At 37.8% G+C, this 18,598-nt stretch overlaps 1 protein-coding gene across 1 annotated transcript; it reads right to left on the reverse strand.

Moving 5' to 3' along the window:
* Nucleotides 1-10: 10 nt before the first annotated feature.
* LOC309632787 (uncharacterized protein) lies at nucleotides 11-18,575 on the reverse strand. The gene is made up of 5 exons (XM_082400628.1): nucleotides 16,368-18,575; nucleotides 14,676-14,796; nucleotides 14,340-14,406; nucleotides 11,646-12,284; nucleotides 11-4,603 (listed from the first exon to the last, which is right to left on the reverse strand). The coding sequence occupies exons 1-5, from the start codon at nucleotides 16,931-16,933 to the stop codon at nucleotides 3,873-3,875; spliced, it is 2,124 nt and encodes a 707-aa protein (XP_082256754.1). The 5' UTR covers nucleotides 16,934-18,575; the 3' UTR covers nucleotides 11-3,872.
* Nucleotides 18,576-18,598: the final 23 nt, after the last annotated feature.

The following is an 18,598-nucleotide window of genomic DNA, read 5'->3' on the forward strand; positions in this document are numbered from 1 at the left end:
CAGGTGGCCCTCATCCAATCAGTTGAAGGCCTTAATAGAAAAAGACTGACCCTCCCAGGAATAAGAAGGAATTCTGCCAGATACTGCCTTTGGACTTGAACAGCAACTCTTCCCTGGGTTTCCAGCCTGCAGCCTACCCTGCAGATTTTGGACTTGCCAAGCCTCTACAATCACCTAAGCAAATTCCTTAAAATATCAATATCTCTATTTCTCTGGTTCCTGCTGGTTCTGTTTTTGGAAAACCCTGACCGATACAGGCTGGGAAGCCAAATGTTTCCAAGCCTTCTCCATCTGCTGAATGTTTCCATCTGCCCCTCCTCCAGAGGGGAGAACAAGACAGCAAAGGACAAAAGTCTGTTGAAATTTTACTAAGGCCCTGGCCAACTCCAAGTTGGAGAACAGCAAATCCAAATGTTGAGTGAGTAACCTCAGGAAAAGATTGGAGACACACACACAGTTGCAGGCCCTCCCTGCTACCTTAGCAATTCACACATACTCCCCAGTGAAATACCTCAATGAAAATATTGATTACAGAAATTCCTCTCAACTTATACCAAAATTGATACATTTGAATTTTTAAAAATGTCACTAAGCTCTCAGATACTATTCATTCACACTTCTTAGCTTCTCTCTTTTGCTACCTAGGCAGAATTTTTACTACTGAGTACAATAGATGTCAAGATTGTTATTCAGAGTGACAATGAGAATATTTTTCTATTTAATAGTAGTTGAAGTCTCATATTTGGAATAAATCTGTGAAACTAAAATTTTATTGTTGAGAGTTGTTTAATGCATTATAACCTGAGGTTTTCCTGGTTATCATTGAATTCCATGTCCAGATTGGCAGCTCTGCCTGTTTTGTTGTACATGGAAGGAGTAATTCAAAGGGAGGCTCTGGTCTGCATAGTGGGTTGTAGGCAGGGAACACATCTTTGTCCCTTTGCCTGATCCCAAAGAGTCCATGCCCTGCCTGAAGCCAGAGACTCTGGAGACTCTTTCTCTTTGTAACAAAGAGTAAAGAAACAAGTTTATGACAGCATTAGAATTAATTGGTGCCAAGAAGAAGCCTTTTTGTAGCATGAAGGGACATCCCCAGGAAGTGGTAGGATTTCTGCATAGATCAGAGGCCTGTCCTCCAGTCTTGGTCGCTGCTCTTGTGTACACTTAGCCACCTGAGGGCTGTCTTCCCTGAGAGGAGTTTCATCTTCCCACCCATAAGCTGGATCCTGCTTTGTTTCCTTTTAGCTACAGCTACTATTACATCATACTCAGCTGAAATTAAGGAAAGCCTGTCTTGCAGATGTTTCTGCAAAACATAGAAGTTTTATTTAACTTTTGCTTTCTTCTTGTGTTGTTCTGCTTTTTAGGAAAACCATTAAGCTGAAAAAACAGCAGAAGGGAGTTGTATGAATGGTTAAGAGGTAAAAAGTGAATAAGAAGGATGGTGTGAGAATTTCTACCTTGGAGGGGAAGGAAATATTGTGATATGGGAGTGTATCCTGGAATGCTGAGAGGGAGGGAATGTGCCAGGTGCCAGAAGCATTAAATAGATAGCATGTTCTTCTGCCCTTTATCTAAATATTTATTCCCGTCTCTCAGATATCAATACAAGCCACCATTTCATCTCTGAATGTAAACAAGACACTTCTTTGAAATGAGGAACGAAATGACAATTTTTCATCCTTCTGTAAAATTCATGACAGAATTCTGTTTTTTTTAGGCTGCCTCCTTTGGAGGTCAGTTACTGAAAAGTAGGTCACAGTTCCTGAGAATTTTATGGAAAGAGACATATAATATTCTCATATACAACTGTCTGAAGGAAAACAGGAAAATACCTAGTATATTTTAATTCCTTATTCTAATATATGATGCTAAATGCTTTAAAACGCATGAGTTCATTTAGTATTCATTAAAAAAATCTATAAATATTTTGAACCCATTTTATTTATGGAAAAACTGAGGCTTAGATTATGTGGGTTTCGCGACATAACACGTGTACAAGCAGAATGGAATTTCAATGAAAAATTTTTCATTGTGAGTTACGGGTGATTTTTTGAGCTTTGTATTCTGGATTTCTGTTATCATTGTTAAATCTGTTTTTACTCCGGAATTATACGCAACACTCTCTTGCTCTATGGATTTCCATGGTTCATGTTATATTTTCAGACGGTTTTGACTATTTTTTTTCCTTTACATTAAGTATTGAGAAAGAGGTTGCCTGATCCAGTTTCCCACTTCCCTTTTTGAAGGAAGTCTGTCAGTCTTTATGTTCAGTATAATTTTTGTTATTTTGGAATCCACAGAAGATTGTGATATTCATAAAATTAGGAAAAATTACCAAGTAGTAATATAAAAGAATTCTTTTCATATCTAGCTGTAATATAAAATGAAATGTGTGTAAAGTTGCTGTAGTAACCAGTGTCACAATGATGAAAGTTAAGTAATGTAACTAATAAAGCCAATAATTCCAGGAAACATTACATTATCAGTAGTAATTAGATTTTTTGATGAGGGATTGAATTAGTTAACTATTCCTGCCTAATGAATTTTTTTAAATGATGAGCAGCTTACTGATATACAAAGTAGTATTAACTTAGATAAATTATCATTGTAAGTAATTAAGTCATGATTTAAAATAAATACAATATTAAACACATTAATATGATTTGCCAGTACATCGATTACATAAAATCATTTAGAAAAAAGATATACTACGTAAAAAGGAAAACTATGCACAGAAAAACTAACCGACATTATTTACCAGATCCCACACTATTTCCTTCTCCACCTCAGAGTCACTAACTTCTCTGATTTACGCTTCTGCCTACTCCATTGTGGTTTCTGCTTATTCACTCCACCAAGCCAAATCTCATTAAGGTTGCCAATGCCATCTGTATTCCTGGTGTACTGTGTAGTTTCAATCCACATCTTCCATGAATCCACTGATATCTTCTAAGCACTTTATTTTCTTAAATACACTCTTATCACTGTTCTCTCTTATTGTCCTTGTAATGTATGGCCATTCCACCTCTGTTTCCTTTGTGGCTCTTCTCTCCCCTCCCTTTAAAGGTGAAAGATCCTCAGAATCAATTTTCAGTCTTTTTCTCACTCTTCACTATCTCCCCACATAACTACCTCCGTTTCCGGCTTTCATTTGCCAGATAAGGTACCTCCAGCTACAGCATTCCTTTTAAATTATAAACTCACATATCCAACTTACAAATGACATTTGCACTTAAATGTCTTCCAGTCAACTAGAGAGGATATCTACTGCTTTTATTTTTATTTCCTGACATTCTCCACTCTTGCTTCTGGTGAGAGAATTCATTTGTTTTTCCTTCTTCTCATTATAGCATTAAGTATGATTATTATTTTTAGATTTCTTTCCCTTCAAAAATCAAAGAAACAAGAGAGCAAGAGCTGTATTTGTTGTGTTCACTTTTATATCCTGAGGGCAACATCCAACCTGGCTTACAGAAAGTCAGTTGTTACTTTTAATTTGAATATAATGTGATGGGTAAATGAATTGTGACATCCATTTCTTTAATCAAGTTGCACAATCAGGCTTGGTGTTTCTTTTTAAAGAATAAACAGATACAAGAAGTTTTCTATAATAAAAATTTAATAAACAAGACAAAATAAACTAATTATAAAGAACATATTATATTACACAATGTAAAGGTACACAAAATATTATAAAAATAAAAATACTTTAAATCTTATAAATAGTTAAATAAATATTAAAATAGATAAATAAATATTTAAGTAGATAAATAAATAGATAGATCAGCATGGGCATCTGTGAGGGACTAGTGCCTGTAGAGTAGAACATCATGTTGCTTAACATTCCTGAAAACATTTGACAAATTAATTCAATTCAGGGCATGATGAGAGCAGAAATGAGAGTCTTTGACATGGCAGCACAGGTGGAAGTGTGGTCTTGTTAGGCAGTGAGAATCATTTCCGTGTTGAAGCAGGTGTGTGTCATTCCTTCCTCCTGAGTCTTGCAAGTTTGTTGATGAAGAGAAGGATCTCATGACTTCTGCTCTGACAATCTCCCAGGCACAAGGGCTGTATTTCTTCTCTTGCAGATAGACAGTGATTCTGTGGAAGTATTTCCTCACAGCCAGGATGGAGTCCTCCTTCAGCAGGGGAGTCCCTTCCAGCCCCGCCTCCTGCATCAGACAGGCTTGCAGGTCAGTGAGCTGCTGAGAAAGTGCAGTGCAGAACTTGTCCAGGAGGGGCTCATCCCAAGCGGCAGCCGAGCCCTCCGTGCTGAAGAGCCGGAAGGTCTGCTGGATCGTCTCATGGACGACAGCGATGGCTTGAGCCTTCTGGAACTGGTTGCCACCAAACGCCTCCTGGGGGAATCCAAAGTCCTTTCTGTCCTTCAGGCAGGAGAAGGGGGAGATTCTCCTCATTTGTTGCAGGAGCATCAGGGCCCTCGTGTTAGCCAGGCTGTGGGTCTGAGGCAGGTCGCAGCCCAGAGAGCAGGTGGAGTTGCAGCTGAGCAGCACCAGGGCCAGGAGGAAGGACAAGGTTGGGGCCATCGGGGACCTTGTAGATGCTGCTGGCCTGGCTGAGGTGGGTGACTCTGTGAACCCTGCTCTCTAGGTTCTCTGAAGACCTTCCTTCAGGCCTGGGTCTTAAATAGGGACATATTCATTTCCATTTTCTGAATGTTTCTTCTTACTTTCTACTTCTGTTTTTAGTTTTCATTTTGCACTCTCCAAATGGGTTAGAGCAGTGTTTCTCAACATTTTTTTCCATTATTGACTCCTCCCCTACCCACAGAGCCTTTTTAGATATTATTTCCTAATTGCCCCCCCCATGAAAATTTGATAACATGTATATCCTGTGTATGTAGTTATGTACTCCATGGATATCTCTATTCTGTACATAGGAAAAGAAAGTGCAAAGTTTACTCTTTTTATTCAATGCAGGATTAAGAATGACTAAATAAAAATGTTAAGCTACAAGTTAAATTTAAAAACTATTGGCACAACTTTATAACTAAATTTGCTGAGTGACTTACAAGTTTGTTTAATTATATAAATTGTAATATAGAAAATTACATATGCAAGTTAACAGTTTCTAAAAATACATAGTAATTTTAATGTTATGAAATATTTTAAATTATTTAAAACTGCTAAGAACAATTGAAAATTAAATTATTTTTAAATTTATTTTGGTATTTAACTTTTAATTTTAACTCATATGAGAAAATAATTAATTTCACCAGCTGCTAGATATTCATCAAGATATTGTCAACATTTTTTATCTGTTTAGCACTAGACATAATGATTGATGTGTTGAATAACTTTAATAGAATTAAATCATGGAATAGAAACTATTTGTATTTCATTCCCAAGGCCCACATCACACTCAGCAGTGATGAGGATTAAACGTAAACAACGTCCACAAGACAGCCAATGGCAGCAAGAAGTATGCACAGCCCACCTCTCACAGTATGACTAAGATGCAGGAAAGGATGGAGAGAAAGCCTCCAGTCACAGCCATCTGTTAGCTATAGGTTTGTAGCCCTGATCTTGCATATATTTTTTGTATCTCACAAGACAATGAGAGAAAAGAAATACTAAATAAGGTTTTTGTTAGACAAGGTTGAACTTTGGAGCTCCCCAAACCATTGTAATGTCTAAGATGTGTTCACACCCCCAAGAACTAATTTTCACACTCTTGGAAGCAGTGTTAACAAATGTTCCATCTGGTGAGGAATGTTGATGATGGGGTGACTATGCATATATAGGAGCAGGGAATATATGGGAAATCTCTCTACCTTCTGCTCAACCTGGCTGTGAACCTAACCACTCTTTTTTTAAAAAAAGTATATTTAAAAAAATATCTACTGCTTATATGTGGAATCTTTAAAAGTGATACAAATGAACCTATTTACAGAACAGAAATAGAGTCACAGATGTAGAAAACAAACTTACGGTTACCAAGGGGAAGGTGGGGTAGGGATAAATTGGGAGATAGGGATTGACATATACACGCTACTATATATAAAATAGATAACTAATAAGAACCTACTGTACAGCACAGGGAACTCTACTCAATACTCTGTAATGACCTATATGGGAAAAGATTCTAAAAAAGAGTGGATATATGTATATGTATAACTGATTCACTTTTCTGTACAGCAGAAACTAATGCAACATTGTAAATCAACTATACTACAATAAAAAATTTTTTAAAAAGATCCATCATCAAAAATGTATATATTTAAAGGCTAACGAAGCAGGCTTCTTAGACTGTTGGAGACAGTTCTTTCCAAGAAAAAGCGTTTTTAGCTCTGAAGAAAAATCTCCTGCTAGACGACTAGACTTTGGCATAGAACAGAAGCCAGGTCTTCAGATTGACTGCTGTCATTGTCCATCCTGGCCAATAGGGGGCACTCCTCCTTCATAAATATTTTAATAGCCCACAGAATGAAATGGATCCTGCTTTCTATTTCCTTTTCGCTACAGCTACTGTTACATCATTGTAACGGGGACATTCGCTCATTTCCAAAAATATTCACCAGGAGAAAAAAAAAAGAAAAAGTCCTCTCATATAGGAGTTTCCAAGAAACCTAGAACTTCACACAACTTTTGCTTTCAATTGGTGGTTTTATACTCAAGTAAAATTGACAGCAAGAAACCACAAGGGAATAGGAAACAGCTGTATGAATGGGCATTACAGGTTAATGCAAAGTGAGTGAGGACAGCACACTGGGCATTTCTTCACTGGGAAGAAGGAAATGATTATGATATGGGAGTGAAAGAATGGGGTCCAGGAAAGTAGGGAGGAAAGGGGAAGTGTGCCAGGTATCAGAATCAGCAAATATCATACATATTTTTAATATGTTCTATACAATAATACATGCCATCATACATTATATACTATATATTATTCAAACATATATAATTTTTTCAACTTTCCTTTGGAGACTGATCTCTGTACCAGATATTTACAGGCCACCAATTTCTGATTGCATATACTTCAGACTTATCCCTGATATTAAGAGTGTCTAATTTCTTCAGGATACTTCCTAAATATGTTGTTTAGACTGTCAGTGTTTTGCAGTCAGTTACAGAGAGAGGGGTAGGAGATTTCACTACTCTCGTGTAGATCTATATGAAAACATAATAGCCACCATCTGTTAAGCTCTCACTCCATGGAAGATACTCTGCTAAATGCTTTTAAATGTTCTTGTTTAATACTCAAAACAACTCTAGGAATATTTCCACCCTACTTTACATTTGGGAAAACTGATGGTCAGAGAAGTTAAATGAATTCCTCAAAACCAAACATCTCAATTCCTAACAGAATCTAGGTGTGATGCATAATCCTATTATCACATCATAAATAATTACTTACATTTTATATCTTGAAATTCTCATACATTTTCATGCCAAAATTACACACTTTCTTGCTCTCTGTATTTTGTTGATGGATGTTATTGTGTTTTTTCCTGGCTTTCACCTAATTTTGCTCTTTACTTTGGATATTGAGGTAGAGAAATTTTCAGTTTAATTTTTTCATCCTATGAAGAAAGTGTCTCTGACTATTATATTCATTGCAAATTGACTACTTATTAATCCCTTAAGAGCTTGTGAGTTTCCTGAAGTCATTGCCCTACATATAAATCAAATCTTAATTTAATCAGAAAGAAAGGAAGCAATAGAGTAGAAGTCTTGGCTATCAATCTCTTCACAAAAAGAAGATGTGTTTTATAATAACAGAAAAAGCAATGTAACAAAGGGAAAAATTAGGTAGCCAGATTACTAAAACACATAAATTCTAAGACTCTTATATTGTTAGTAACAATTAGATTTAGGATAAAGGATGTATCTGATGTTCAAATGGTGGAATTAACTTTCAGTAAAATGATTCCAGAATGATTACCTGGCAATCTAAGCAGAAATCAGTGTAAACTCTTACGCTATATGATAGATGAAAATAAAATCCTGATGGAATACAGAATTGACATAAAATTAGATTTGTTAAAGGGAATTAGGACAGTTCAAGTTCCATTCATGATGTATAAGAAGGCTTGAACATGTCCTACTACCATCAACATCTAGAAAACTGGCTGTGATGCTGAGACAAGAAAAATATCTCCTTGAGCTATCTTGTCAACAATTATCTTGACTCTCTTCCTGGAAGTATAGAGAAGTAAAGAAATGGAAGATACAAATAAAAACCAATATGAACTTTTAGAAATGAAAAACATAATAACTGAAATGAAAATTCAAGTACAGATGTAAAGATCAGTAACCTTAAAGACACAACAGTAGAATCTGTCCAAAAGGAAGCATGGAATGAGATAAGAGCTTCAGATGTTTGGAATGCCAGAAGGAAAAGAATGAGAAGAGTCAACCAAAATATTGGAAGAAATAATGGCAGATAATCTTTTGAATTAGATTAAAACAACAAATGTATGGATACAAGAAGCTCAGTGAATCCTCAGCAGCACACACACACACACACACACACACACAAACACACACACACACAGCCACAGCAAAGCACATTATAAAATTGCTGACAACAAGTAATAAAGAAAAAAATTTTAAAGCAGTTACGTATCAAAAGCGCATTACATTGCAAAGAAAGAAAAATAAGAATACTTTTGGATAGCTTATCAGAAATTATGCAAGGTAGATGTCAATTAAAAGGCATATTTAACGGCAGAAGGGGAAAAAAAAAAAACCCGGAATTTTAAATCCAGAAAATATATCCTTCCAACTGAGGCTAAAATAAAGACTTTTTCAGGGAAACAGAAGCTGAGAGAGTTCATCATGATCAGACCTGTCCTATAAGAATTGTTAAAGGACATTCTTCAAAGGAGAAAATGATACCAGATGGAAACTTTGAGCTACACAAAATAAGAAAAAGTGTTAGACAGTTTACTGCAAAAATAATAAAAATGTATCCAGCAGTTCAAAACACATGTAGCAGTAATAGGTATGGCAGAGTAGCCTAGGAGAGAAGGGTGACAAATGAAGCATACTAAAGATTCTTACAATATATGGAAAGCTCCACAAAAGGTAGAGTTTGATAACTTGAAATAATACATGGTAAACAGTATAGAGAAAACTAAAATTGAAACAGAAAGGAATAGTTATTAAGCCAATAATGGAGATAAAACAGAAAATAGAATCATATGAGAAAGGTCAATTAATCCAAGAGAAGACAGGAAATTAAGAAAGGAACAGTCACAAGAACAGTTAGACATAAAATAAATAGAAGGAAACAATAAGGAGAATAGCAAAAATCAAGGAAATAGAAAATCTATGAAGAAAATAAAAGAAACCAAGAATTTGTTTTAAAAGTTTAGTAATTTTATAGAACTCTAGCAAGACTGATCTAGGTAAAAAGAGGGAGGAAAAAATTTACCACACTACCATTATTCATCCTTCAGTCTACACCAGTCTGGTTTCTGGCCTACTTTTCTACCAAACCAGATCTTACTAAAATCACCAAAGACATCTGTGTTTCCAGATCCACTGGATAGTTTAGCCCTATCCTTCCCTAAGTGTACTGCTCAATCTTTACACCCTTTGTTTTCTTTCTTCAATACTTTCTGAAGATCATTCTTCCCTGATTGTCTCCTGACTGCACTGGCTACTCCATCTTTGTGGTCTTTGCAGCCTCTCCTTGTCTTCTAGCCTTAAAAGTTAAACATCTTCATAAGCTTTAGGTCGTCTTCTCATTCTACACTCATAAGTAAACACATCAATTATCATGCCCTGATTTGCAAATTTGCAACAAAAAATTGCAAATTAATAACAACAATGTACATTTTTGGAGATTCCAGATCAACAGATTCATCTACCAATGGGATGTCTGCCTTTAGATACTTCTCAGGCACTTATAGAATACATCTACTTTTTCCTCCTTCTTGATATCCCTCATTCAAGATTCTGGTGAAAGAATCCCTTGTCTTTTACCTCTCACTGTAGGATGATAGAAAATTGAAATTCATTAAGCATGATTAATGTTTTATTTCTCCTTCTCTTCAAAATTGAAAGTTCCAAGAGAATGAATTTTTGCAATTGCTTTATTTTCCTCTGTATCCCCAGAATAACCACATAATGTGGCATAGAAATATGCAGTTCTAAATATAAGCAACTGGAAAAAATGAATGAGTAATTTGAATTCATCATCCATTCTTCAATATGGGTTGCAAATTTATGCCTTTTTTTTCAAAAATAAACAATTCCAAGAAGTCATCAGGGAAAGAATTTCATAAATCAAACAAGAAAACAATTTCACAAAAAAGAGTATATTTTTGTTGTATTTTAATATATTATAAAGGTAAACATGGTATTATGTGAACAAACCTATTTTAACTACGATACATAGTATGACATAGATAAAGTAGATGAATGAATAAATGAACGAGTATATGAATACATTGGAGCCCTCAGCATATTAATGGTAGTTATTTTAAATTCCTGGTAGGATAATTCCAAAATCTCTGCCATATCTGAGTCTACTTCTGATGCTTGCTTTGTCTCCTCAAACTGTGTCTTTTGCCTTTTAGTGTGCCTTGAAAGTTTTTGTTGAAAGCTGAACATGATGTACTGGGTAAAAGGAACTGAGGTAAATTGACCTTTAGAATGAGGTTTTGCATTTATCTTGCTAGGACATGCCCTATGTTTACTGTTTGCTCTAGCTGTAGATGTCAGAGACTACAATTTCTTCTTTTGTCCATGCTTTTTTCTCCCCTTTTGTCTTTGGATTTCCCTAGAGATTTGTTCTTAAATAAAGTCTGCTATTTGCAGTTCTTTTCAGTCTTAATCCCCTATAGTACAGGACCCAGTTGATGTGATGATACGTATGGGGAAGGGTGAAGTTTTATATAATCCTACGATTATGTCTCAGTGTTTTAGTGAGTCTGTGCTCCTGGGCTGTAATCTGCACAGGTGCTTCTCAGATTTCTTTACCACCCTATTTCCTGCCCCTATGAGACAGGAAAAGTTGTAGGGGGTTGAAGTTGGGTATTTCCCTTCCCCAAGGTGGGTTAGTCTCTGGTAAAATAGTTTTCCTTGAGGACAGGCCTTTGTTAAGGGGACCAGAACACTGAGAGTGCTTCAAAATGATCTCCTTTTTCCTACCTCCGCTGGAAGCACCAGGAGGTTCTTCTTTGACCTTCACAGTGAGCACCTGGTGAGGTCCTGAAGGTAAGACTCACAAACGTGTAGGGCCCTCAAAAACTGGGCATCCCGCAGTCAGTTTTTAAATCTCAAGCTCATCCATGTGGATGCTCCAGTAATTCTTCAATTACAGTTTAAGTGTTCCTACCAGTACTAGTTTCAGCTCTGGTTCCTGTCCTGCAGTTCTGCTCCAAGTAAGCCATGATCTCTGCATCCTCCTCTCTCCACAGTTATAAGGGCAGCAGCTTGCACTGTGACCTCAGTTCTCTGATGGATCTAAGAAGAGTTGTTGTTTTTCAGTTTGTCCTGCATTTTTGTTGTTGTTGATATGAGGTGGGGAATGATGACTTCCAAGCTGGTTACATGTTGAGTAGGAAACCAGAATTTCCCCCAATACATTAATACATACATAGCATCATTGTAGGTATCTCTCAAGGAATGATGCCCTTGGAGATAATCATTTAAGAACAACATTTTAACACAGTTTTGAGCAATTTAACCCAACGTATTCTAAGACTAAAGGAGAAATAAGATTCTGTAAAATGACTGAACACATGGGAATGTGACTTAGTATATTAAAGAGTATCATCTCCAGGTCCCTTACCTTACTTCTTAATCTTCCTTGAAAATTTGAATATGAAGAGAATGAGCACATAATTTCCACTCTGACAATTTCCCAGGCAAGATCGCTGTCTTTTTTCTTTTTCAGGTAGAGATGGATTCCCTGGAAGTACCTCTTCACGGCCAGTGTAGGGCCCGTCATTCCCAGGGCAGATTCTTCCTCTCCCATCACCTGCACCAAGCAGGCGTCCAGGTCCTCCAGCTGCTGATGGAGTCCAGTGCGGAGTTTGTCCAGGAGGGAGGTGTCCCAGGCGGCAGAGGAGTGCTCTGTGTGGAAGAGGTGGAAGATCTGCTGGAACATCTTATGGAGGACAGAGATGGCCTGGGCCTTCTGGAGCTGACTGCCATCCACTGTCTCCCAGAGATGTCCTTCACTCAGGAGATTAGAGAGATCCTCCTCATTTGTCTCAGAAGCATCAGGTCTTCCTGTGAACCAATCCATGCCTCTGAGACAGGTTACAGCCCAGGGAACATATGCTGCTACAGCTAACCACCAAGTGGGCCATCAGACAGGGTGAGCATTGAGGATCTTGGGGATGCTGATAGCCTGGATGAGGTGTGTGTCTGTGTGAATCCTGGCCCCTAGTTTCTCTGAAGTCCTTTCTATAAATGTCTCTTAAATATAATATTATAATGTTTCATTTTCTGGATGTTTCTGGATGTTTATTCTTTTTTTTTTCTTTCCTTTATGTATGCTCTAAATAGATTGGAATAGATTAGAAGACATCAATCATTTAGATTATTGTTTTCACCATTTCTGTTTAATTTGCCGAAAATCTTCAGATGTTTGAATGTAAATGAATTGAAAGCTTTCAAACGAGAAAAGTCTCTTGGTTAAAATCAAAAGTATGCAAACAGTTCTCCTTGCTAAGAACAAAATTTTACCTCTGATCCTGGGCTCTGGTTTTGCCCTCTTTATTTCCTTTGTCAGCCAAGCTGCCTCAGTCCTCTGGATTTATCCTCTTAAGAAAGGACTTACTTGGGAATTCCCTGGTGGTCCAGTGGTTAGGACTCTGCGCTCTCAACTGCCAAGGGCCTGGGTTTGATGCCTGGTCGTGGAACTAAGATCCCACATGCCCTGTAGTGCGGCCAAAAGCAAAAAGAAAGGATTTACTAGACCTGTTTGACAAGTAACTCCCTTAGGAGAAAGGTCTATGTCTTGTTCACAATTTTATCATTATCTAGGGTCCATATTAATTACTCAAGACAAAATTATTAATGAATAATACACTCAAATTTTGTGTACAGAAAGTATGACCAGGTGGCAGTGCTTCACTAGGGCCTCAAGACCAGAAATGCAGCTGGCATTTTCCACTCTTTTAACATGTTCCTACTAATGACTCTTCAGGTTGTTCCCCACATCCATGGCTGGTTTCTTCATTTTTTTAGCTGCACGTGGGCATTTCAGTTCTAATTCCAAGCCCCACAACATGTTTATCCTTCACGGTACCACCTCCCCTCACCCATTAGCACATGTTTAATCTCACCTTCTGGCTCAGTGTGCACACAAGCCACACATTGTCCAATTGACTCTCACTAACTCACTCTTTAAATGAGCTGCCATTGAGTCAGCTCATCACACTTTCAACTTTTAGCAAAACTTTACTGGAGGGTAATTGCTTTTGTCCCCAAAACAATCAACTGCCCTAGACCCAACAGTGTTTCTGTGAAAAATCCCTCTTCTTTTCATTGGGTACTCAGGTGTCAAATATTTCCATAGCTTCCAGATGACACAAGCCAAACATTATGCACTCTGTGTGTGTGTGTGTGTGTGTGTGTGTGTGTGTGTGTTTATGTGTGTGTGTGTGTGTGTGTGTGTGTGTGTGTGCAAGGAGCATGGGTTTGGGTAAGTCATCCTTTTTTTTTTTTTTCACCTTTACCTTAAATGAATTTTATTTTGCTAAATGTTGATTTCTGTATTGAATTTAATTCATTAAACTCTTGAATACTCATTATGTTCTTAAGTTTTTGAGCTGGCCACAGGAATTCAATGATGATTTACCGTTAGAAGCTTATATTGAAGTATTTAATTACTGTCCCTAGATTATTCAGTGACTACATTTCTGCTGAACTTCTTTACTCATCATTTTTTGTCTCACAGTGAAAATGCAGGGCAGTGAGGCAAGTACATGATGCTAGAGAAAACTAGCCATCTTTGCCTTACTAGTTTCAGAGTCTTTAAATTTTTATATGTTCATTTTAATTTAGTATTTTTCTGGGCAGCGGTTGTCTTGCTCTTCTGAATTACTTTCTATTTTATCTTGAGGTTAGTCCCAAAATAAGGAGGTAAAATGGAAACATAAAGGGCCTGTACCATTATTTTCCATAATGTTCAATACTTCATTGGTTTCCTTCTCCATTCAACTTTCTTAGAAATCTGTCATTGCACTTGGATGCACTGAGGCAAAAGGAAAACAAATGTAAATATAACTATGATGAGAGTAAGAGAAGTAAAGTGACTCCCAGGGTGAAACAATTACAATGGGAGTTCTTCTCTTGTCACCCTTCCACCTACTCCAGTATGGTTTATGCTGATTAATTCCATCAAATCACCTCTCATCTGTTTCCCCAAGTAGTGGATGGTTTCAATCCACAGAGCAGCTGACTGACATTCGACATCCTATTAATCAAAAGAATGATAATTATCATTGTAAGTAATTAAATGTCATGATTTAAAATAAATAAAATATTAGACATATTAATATGATTTGCCAATATATCAAACCCATGAAATCTATCCAGAGATTAATATACTTTAAAAAGAGAAAATTATGCAGAAAAAAAATCCACAATTGTTTCTAGTTCCCACTTTATTTCTCTCCTGCATTTCAGAAGGCAGATCTCCCAGATGATATATATATTGTCACTAACTTCTCTTCTCTTACTCACACTTCCTCCAGTGTGGTTTCTGGTGATTAATTCTCCAAACCAGCTCTCACTAAGATCTCCAATGACATCTATTTTCCCGATGTACTGAGCAGTTTCAATCCACGTTTGGAATGATGCAATTCTGAAAGCAGTTTTAGTCTTTTAAATAGGCTCTTATCACCGTTCCCTTTTATCCTATTAACTTATGGCCATTCTACCTCTGTTTCTCTGGTGGCTCTTTCCTCCTTTTACTAGTTGAAGGTTCTATGAGTCAATTTTAAGTCCTTTTCTCATTCTATTCACTCTTCACACATAACTACTTCTGTTCCTTGGCTTTCAGTTCATGGAATTGCTTGTAAATTGCAGGCTCAAAAATCCATTTTCTAAAGGACATTGCATGCACTTGGATGTTGGCCCCTCAAATGTAGAGGATATTGACTGCTTTTGTTATTATTTCCTGACATACCTTGCTCCAGCTACTGCTGAGAAATTCATTTTTTTCTACTTCTTCTCAGTATAACATTTATATAACTAATATTAATTATGATTATTGTTTTTAGTCTGGTTTCTCTACAGAAATCAACAATACAAGAAATTACAGGTGAATTTGTTACATTCACCTCTGTGTCCTGAGAGCAGCGTAAAACCTGGCTTAGAGGAAGTCTCTTTTTACTTATAACTTGAATAACATAGTAATGGGTAGTGAACTGTACTATCCATTCTTTAATCAGGTTACAATCAGATGTGGTGAGTTTTTTCTTTTTTTCAGGAAAGCTAAATGTTTTAACTTTCTTTTTTTGTTTGCTTGTTTATTGAAGGATAGTTGATTTACAATGTTTTGTTAGTTTCTGGTGTACAGCAAGGTGATTCAGTTATACATATATATATATATTCTTTTTCATATTCTTTTCCATTGTTGTTTATTAAAAGGTACTGAATATACTTCCCTATGCTATACAGCAGGACCTTGTTGTTTATCTATTTTATATATAGTAGTTTATACCTGCTAATCCCAAACTCCTAATTTATCCCTTCTCCCCTTTCCCCTGTGGTAACCATGAGTTTGTTTTTTATGTCTGTGACTCTGTTTCTGTTTTGTAAATAAGTTCATTTGTATCATATTTTAAATTCCACATATAAGTGATATGTATTTGTCTTTCTCTGACTTACTTCACTTAGTATGATAGTCTCTAGGTCCATCCGTGTTGCTGCAAATGACATTATTTCATTCTTTTTTATGGCTGAGTAGTATTCATTGTGTGTGTGTGTGTGTGTGTGTGTGTGTGTGTGTATACACCAAGATGTAATTTTTTTTAAATAATAAACATACAAGAAGTTTTCTATAGCAAAAAGAATTTAATGAACAAAGAAAATAATAAGTTGACTAAATACAAAGAATGTATTTTTTCTCTGAAACTACAGTGTAAATGTGCACATAATATTATATGAACAAAAATAATTATAATCTTTGTAAATAGTTAAATAAATAAATATTTAAATAGATAAATAGATCAGCATGGGCATCTGTGAGGAACTAGTGCCTGTAGAGTAGAACATCATGTTGCTTAATATTCCTGAAAACACTTGACAAATTAATTCAATTCAGGGCGTGATGAGAGCAGAAATGAGAGTCTTTGACATGGCAGCACAGGTGGAAGTGTGGTCTTGTTAGGCAGTGAGAATCATTTCCGTGTTGAAGCAGGTGTGTGTCATTCCTTCCTCCTGAGTCTTTCTTGCAAGTTTGTTGATGAAGAGAAGGATCTCATGACTTCTGCTCTGACAATCTCCCAGGCACAAGGGCTGTATTTCTTCTCTTGCAGATAGACAGTGATTCTGTGGAAGTATTTCCTCACAGCCAGGATGGAGTCCTCCTTCAGCAGGGGAGTCCCTTCCAGCCCCGCCTCCTGCATCAGACAGGCTTGCAGGTCAGTGAGCTGCTGAGAAAGTGCAGTGCAGAACTTGTCCAGGAGGGGCTCATCCCAAGCGGCAGCCGAGCCCTCCGTGCTGAAGAGCCGGAAGGTCTGCTGGATCGTCTCATGGACGACAGCGATGGCTTGAGCCTTCTGGAACTGGTTGCCACCAAACGCCTCCTGGGGGAATCCAAAGTCCTTTCTGTCCTTCAGGCAGGAGAAGGGGGAGATTCTCCTCATTTGTTGCAGGAGCATCAGGGCCCTCGTGTTAGCCAGGCTGTGGGTCTGAGGCAGGTCGCAGCCCAGAGAGCAGGTGGAGTTGCAGCTGAGCAGCACCAGGACCAGGAGGAAGGACAAGGTTGGGGCCATCGGGAACCTTGTAGATGCTGCTGGCCTGGCTGAGGTGGGAACTCTGTGAACCCTGCTCTCTAGGTTCTCTGAAGACCTTCCTTCAGGCCCGGGTCTTAAATAGGGACATATTCATTTCCATTTTCTGAATGTTTCTTCTTACTTTCTACTTCTGTTTTTGCTTTTCATTTTGCACTCTCCAAATGGGTTAGGGCAACGTTTCTCAGCCATTATTTTTTCCATTATTGCCTCCTCTTCCCCTGCCCACAGAGCCTTTTTAGATAGTTTTTTCCTAATTGCCCCCCCATGAAAGTTTGAAAACACATATGTACTAGGTATCTATTTATATACTCCATGAATATCTGTATACATAAAAAAGAAAGTGAAAATTTTACTGTTTTTATTCAATGGAGAGTTAAGAATGAAAAAAATTTGCGCTAAAAATTGTATTTAAAAGCTATTGAGAACTAGGGACTTCCCTGGTGGTCCAGTGGTTAAGAATCCACGCTTCCACTGCAGGGGGCATGGGTTTGATCCCTGGTCGGGAACTAAGATCCCACATGCTACGCAGTGTGGCCAAAAAGAAAAAAAAAGTTATTGACAACTAATTTAACTTTATAACTAAGTTTGCAGAGTAATGTTTTTTTTAGTCAAAAGATATATTTGAAGAAGCTTACTGATTTTCTAAATTAAGCTTTATATTATAAACATTTTCTTATGCCATTAAAAATTACTCAGGGACTTCCCTGGTGGCGCAGTGGTTAGGAATCTGCCTGCCAATGCAGGGACACGGGTTCGAGCCCTGGTCTGGGAAGATCCCACATGCCGTGGAGCAACTAAGCCCGTGTGCCACAACTACAGAGTCTGTGCTCTGGAGCCCGCGAGCCACAACTACTGAACCCCGTGCGCCTAGAACCTGTGCTCTGCAACAAGAGAAACCACTGCAATGAGAAACCCGGGCACCGCAACAAAGAGTAGCCCCCGCTCGCCGCAACTAGAGAAAGCCCACGCGCAGCAACAAAGACCCAATGCAGCCAAATATAAATAAACAAATAAATAAATTTATTTTTTTAAAAAAGACAGATTTAGATAAAAGACAACTTAAGAAAAAAAAAAAGAATCCACCTCTCAGTGCAGGGGCCACGAGTTCGATCCCTGGTCCGGGAAGATCCCACATGCCGCAGAACAACTAAGCCCATGCTCCACAACTACTGAGCCTGTGCTCTAGAGCCTGTGAGCCACAACTACTGAGCCCGTGTGCCACAACTACTGAAGTCCACACGCCTAGAGCCCGTGCTGCACAACAAGAGAAGCCACCGCAATGAGAAGCCCACGCACCACAACGAAAAGTAGCCCCTGCTCACCGCAACTAGAGAAAGCCTGTGCACAGCAACGAAGACCCAACACAGCCAAAAATAAATAAATAAATGAACTTAAAAATATTACTCAAATAAAACATCTACAATGCCTGTATAATGTTCTAGTCTATGGATGTAGCCTTGTTTAACATTTTAGTTTTTTTAGATTAAGAATATTTCAAAAGGGCTTCCCTGGTGGCACAGTGGTTGAGAATCTGCCTGCTAATGCAGGGGACACGGGTTCGAGCCCTGGTCTGGGAAGATCCCACATGCCACGGAGCAACTAGGCCCGTGAGCCACAACTGCTGAGCCTGCGCGTCTGTTGCTC

Source organism: Balaenoptera borealis, assembly GCF_965194805.1.
Source record: "Balaenoptera borealis genome assembly, chromosome: 8".
NCBI classification, from domain to species: Eukaryota; Metazoa; Chordata; class Mammalia; order Artiodactyla; family Balaenopteridae; genus Balaenoptera; species Balaenoptera borealis.

What these genes read in the sequence shown, in the direction of transcription:
- LOC309632787 (XM_082400628.1), bottom strand. Translation starts at nt 16,933, where the DNA reads ATGGCCCCAACCTTGTCCTTCCTCCTGGTCCTGGTGCTGCTCAGCTGC. An exon ending in GAAAGACTCAGGAGGAAGGA is followed by an intron (nt 14,797 to 16,367) that starts ATGACACACACC and finishes AACTGCTTTCAG; the next exon opens with AATTGCATCATTCCAAACGT. An exon ending in GTTAAATTGCTCAAAACTGT is followed by an intron (nt 4,604 to 11,645) that starts GTTAAAATGTTG and finishes CCTAGAGAGCAG; the next exon opens with GGTTCACAGAGTCACCCACC.